At 40.0% G+C, this 4313-nt stretch overlaps 1 protein-coding gene across 1 annotated transcript; it reads left to right on the top strand.

Moving 5' to 3' along the window:
- Window positions 1-2759: 2759 nt before the first annotated feature.
- Window positions 2760-4001, top strand: LOC113005526 (uncharacterized protein F54H12.2-like). The gene has a single exon (XM_026141232.2). It carries the CDS (start codon window positions 2760-2762, stop codon window positions 3999-4001), a length of 1242 nt encoding a protein of 413 aa, XP_025997017.2.
- The last annotated feature ends 312 nt before the right edge of the window (window positions 4002-4313 follow it).

Raw genomic sequence — 4313 nt, 5'->3', positions numbered from 1 at the left:
CGATGCAGCCAAGCAACCGAAAATTTCGAAAAGATGATCTATCTTAACCGCGCAGATATGCTAAAGTCGAGTCAATACGGCTGGTCCACCCTTGACACGTGTCGATTTTGGCGGATGATTGACCCCATCGACACGAAACACTTGTCGCGCAATTAATAGGTAGCGCGCGGGCAATAATAAGAGACAGTACACCTGCGGATTAAAATCCCATAGAAATCATAGGCAGAATCAGGTATAAAAGGAAGGAGCTCCGGAGCCCGCGAGCACTTACTTACAGTCATTTACAGTCATTTACGAGCACTTGCCGCATCTTTTTTTTTTCATTCTGCTCAATCGCTCATTTTTCATTCGCGATTCACTCCAGTTCGATCCGTCGCACATTCCGTGGCATTATATGTCCGAGTTTGTGACGTTCGGATTCGTATTTATCGTACTTAAATTTGACGCGGCATTGCGAGAATTAATCAACAAGTTCTTTTCAACCTCCGAACACTGAGTGCCAACCGTCGACCAGCCGTCCGCCTTTGCAAGCTGAATCCACTCCGCCAAATCGTTCGCACCTTCACTAATTTCACCCAACAGTAAGTCTTAGCCGTCCATTACCTTTTTTTCTACTCTTCATAAGACTACCTTCTCTCTCTAGTAAGATATTTATTATACTTTTCAAAACACTCATATATCCAATATTATTTCACCACGCTTCCTTTCCTCCCTCTATTACTCTCTTTATTTCCCGCAGGATACAATCGAGCTCTTTCGATTGAGTCCGCGACTCTCTTTATTTCCCGCAGGATACAATCGAGCTCTTTCGATTGAGTCCGCGACTCTCTTTATTTCCCGCAGGATACAATCGAGTTCTTTCGATTGAGTCCGCGACTCTCTTTATTTCCCGCAGGATACAATCGAGCTCTTTCGATTGAGTCCGCGACTCTTTTTATTTCCCGCAGGATACAATCGAATTCTCTCTCTCTTTCGATTGGGTCTGCGACTCTCTTTATTTCCCGCAGGATACAATCGAGCTCTTTCGATTGAGTCCGCGACTCTCTTCATTTCCCGCAGGATACAATCGAGTTCTTTCGATTGAGTCCGCGACTCTCTTTATTTCCCGCAGGATACAATCGAGCTCTTTCGATTGGGTCCGCGACTCTCCTTATTCCCTGCTGGACACAATCGAACTCTCGTTCGATTGAATTCGCAACTTTCTTTGCTTCCAGTGGAAACGAAGAATTCCGTTCCTTTTATTAATTTAAACTTTTTCCTTTCTCCTTTCAAGAAGTTACAATATAAATTTTATTTCCCTTTATTAGAAAGAGAGAACGTAGCCTTAATTCTCAAATTCATTTTAGTGCGTAAGCGAGTCCCTGAACATAAATCTCGAAGAGCCATTAAAACTGTCGGAATCGTCGAAATAAGAAGCTCCGGAAGCTTGGCGCATCGTTATCGCTCTACGGAAAATTTCACAATCAGCGAGGAAAAATTTTTGTTTTGCCTAACGCTTTAATTAATTTAAGAACTTCCGGCGAACCGACCGATTCATCTCCACCAGTCTTAAATCCGTCCCCCGAATCATTGTCTCTTTCCCCCTGTCGTTATCCCTCCCCCTCTTACTCCCTTGGATCTCCTGTAGAAACAGATTCTAAACAATCACCAGGGTCACCTTCTTCTACCTTCGATCCCTTTGCAGAGCCCTTAGCATTTCCTCGGGATTCAACCTTTTCTCCTACCGACCTTCCTCCTACACCTTCCCCCGATTTTTTTCATCGTAATCTCGATTCACCTGTTCGAAGACCCCCGGAAGATCCATACTCCCCCGCGTTAGAGTTTCCTCAAGAAAACCCGCATTCCTACTCATTATTTACTCCCGAACAAATAGAGAATATAGTAAACGAAAATTTCGAAACGAATCGAAGAGTAGTCAATGAATTGGAAGAAATCTTCGACTCGCTTCAAAGCCTACCTGGATAGCTAAGAATCACCTGATCACAATATACACCCACACATGCACATTTATATCTCGTTAAGCACAAATGTAACCAATTAAAATTTAAGTTATAATTACATTTTTTATTAAGATCATAAGATTTTTCTTCTTTTTATTATACATGTTTTCTACTAACAAAAATGTTATTTGTAAATTAATAATTATTATTTTAGTCATCACTTATCATTGTAATTGGTTATTTCTTTTATTATGTTAAAATAAATTGTAATTCTTAATTTCAGTCATTTTTCTTTATTTCAATCACCTCTAATTCCCGCTCCGATAAAATTGCACTTAGTCCGATCCCGCGTAAAAGCGATTCAATTCGTTTACGCAAAATAAGGACTACACGAATGCAAGAGTCTGAATGAGAGTCATAGGTCGTCATTCTCGACACCTGACCTACATTCTGACTCACCTGACGCATTCGACTCGTCGCATTCGCCCGGAGACATGTGTGCGAGAGATTAGGCCTGTTCCGTCCTTCCTACCTCGCTCGAATTATTTCCCTAAGTCTCTACCTGCCAACCGACCCGAGAGACTTATTTCGAGAATTCTGGACGTAACACAGCATTTAATTAACATTCGCAACAACGATCATATCGTAAGGCGTCAAAAGAAAAAGAAAAAGATTTACAGTAACAAAACACCGAAAACTAAGACAAACACGTTGAAGAAGAAGAAGAAGAAGATAAAAAAGAAAAAGAGCTCTATTCGCGATAAACGAACTGTAGTTGACATTTTTCAATAACATATTTGACGTAAAGCAGACGACGACATGGCCTTTTTACACTCTTATTCGTGCGAGTGTCTCAAATCAGAATTGGAATTATTCACCGTCCCACCAACGCAAGCAACAATTGAAAACTCGCAATGGTTACATTACAAACCAATATCGTCGTTAACCAATGATTCACCTATAGAATTTGTTATACCAGGCCAGGGGGAAGAATACATCGACTTATCACATACCATGTTATGTATCAGTGTTCAAATAAGACTGACCGTTTCCAAAGAAATTCCAAAAAAAGAAGAGACTTCAGGTGCTGTTGATAAGCTAGTAGGACTCGTCAATAATTTTATGCATTCGTTATTCAATCAGGTAGATGTGTTTTTCAATCAAAAACTTGTAACACCCCCAAATAATGCGTACGCTTACAGAGCTTATATAGAAACATTGCTTAATTATGGCCCTGCTGCAAAAAACTCTCATTTAACAAGTGTGTTGTGGTATAGCGATACGGGTAGTGAAATGGCGCAACCATCCATCTTAAACGCCGGTTTTCTAAAACGGTGTTTGTTAACAGCTAATGCTAAGAAAATTGACCTTATGGGTCATTTACATTGCGATGTTTTCAATCAAGAAAGGTTTCTGATAAACGGCGTAGAAATGCGTTTGCGGATGGTACGATCAAGAGACGCTTTCTGCCTTATGGATCAAACCGAACGAGGTTTCGAAGTTCATATACTCGATGCTACGCTACTTGTCAGACGTTCAAAGATTTCACCAGGTATATTATTAGCCCACGCTAAAGCTCTTTCAAAAACTACAGCAAAGTATCCTCTTACGCGTGTTGAAGTAAAATCTATATCTATACATAGCGGTATATATGGTGAAACGCTCGACAATGTGATACTTGGTCAGATACCAAAACGTTTAATAATCGGTTTTGTCGATAATAGAGCATTCAACAGAAATCGCACGCTTAATCCTTTTAATTTTCATCATTACAAAATTAATTATTTATCTTTATACGTTGACGGCACACAAATACCTAGTAAACCGCTACAACCAAATTTTACAAAAGAAGGCCTGTATATGGATGCCTATCACACACTCTTTTCTGGAACGGGTATACATTTTCTAAACGAGGGTAATTCTATTTCTCGTGAAAATTATCCAAATGGGTACTGTCTTTTCGCATTTGACCTCACACCGGACCTTTCGGCAAACAACAATATGCACTGGAATTTAATGACGGGAACGTTAGAATTGATGTGCGTTTTGAAGAAGCGTTAAAAACTACGGTAAATTGTATCATTTACGCCGAATATGATAATATTTTAGAAATCGATGCTTCTAGACAGGTAATTGTAGACTATGGGGGATAAACGCTGCCGAGAGCTGAAATAAGCGCTCTATGGAAACGGGTACTACTGGAACAACGACGCCTCGAACAAAGAACGCATATATTTACCCGGCAGTCTGTATCGGTTTTTGATCGTGTATAGTACTACAGCTTATATTCAAGATAACAATTCTTTTACAAACACACTTACAAATATGGATATCGTTGTCGATATACAAGGTTTCAAAGACGCTGAAGAATCT

Source organism: Solenopsis invicta, chromosome 4 (genome assembly GCF_016802725.1).
Source record: "Solenopsis invicta isolate M01_SB chromosome 4, UNIL_Sinv_3.0, whole genome shotgun sequence".
NCBI lineage: Eukaryota > Metazoa > Arthropoda > Insecta > Hymenoptera > Formicidae > Solenopsis > Solenopsis invicta.
The sequence above is the reverse complement of the archived record's forward strand: the minus strand, read 5'-3'. Positions and strand labels throughout refer to the sequence as shown.

Coding starts and splice junctions, on each gene's coding strand:
- LOC113005526 (XM_026141232.2), top strand. CDS start 2,760: ATGGCCTTTTTACACTCTTATTCGTGCGAGTGTCTCAAATCAGAATTG.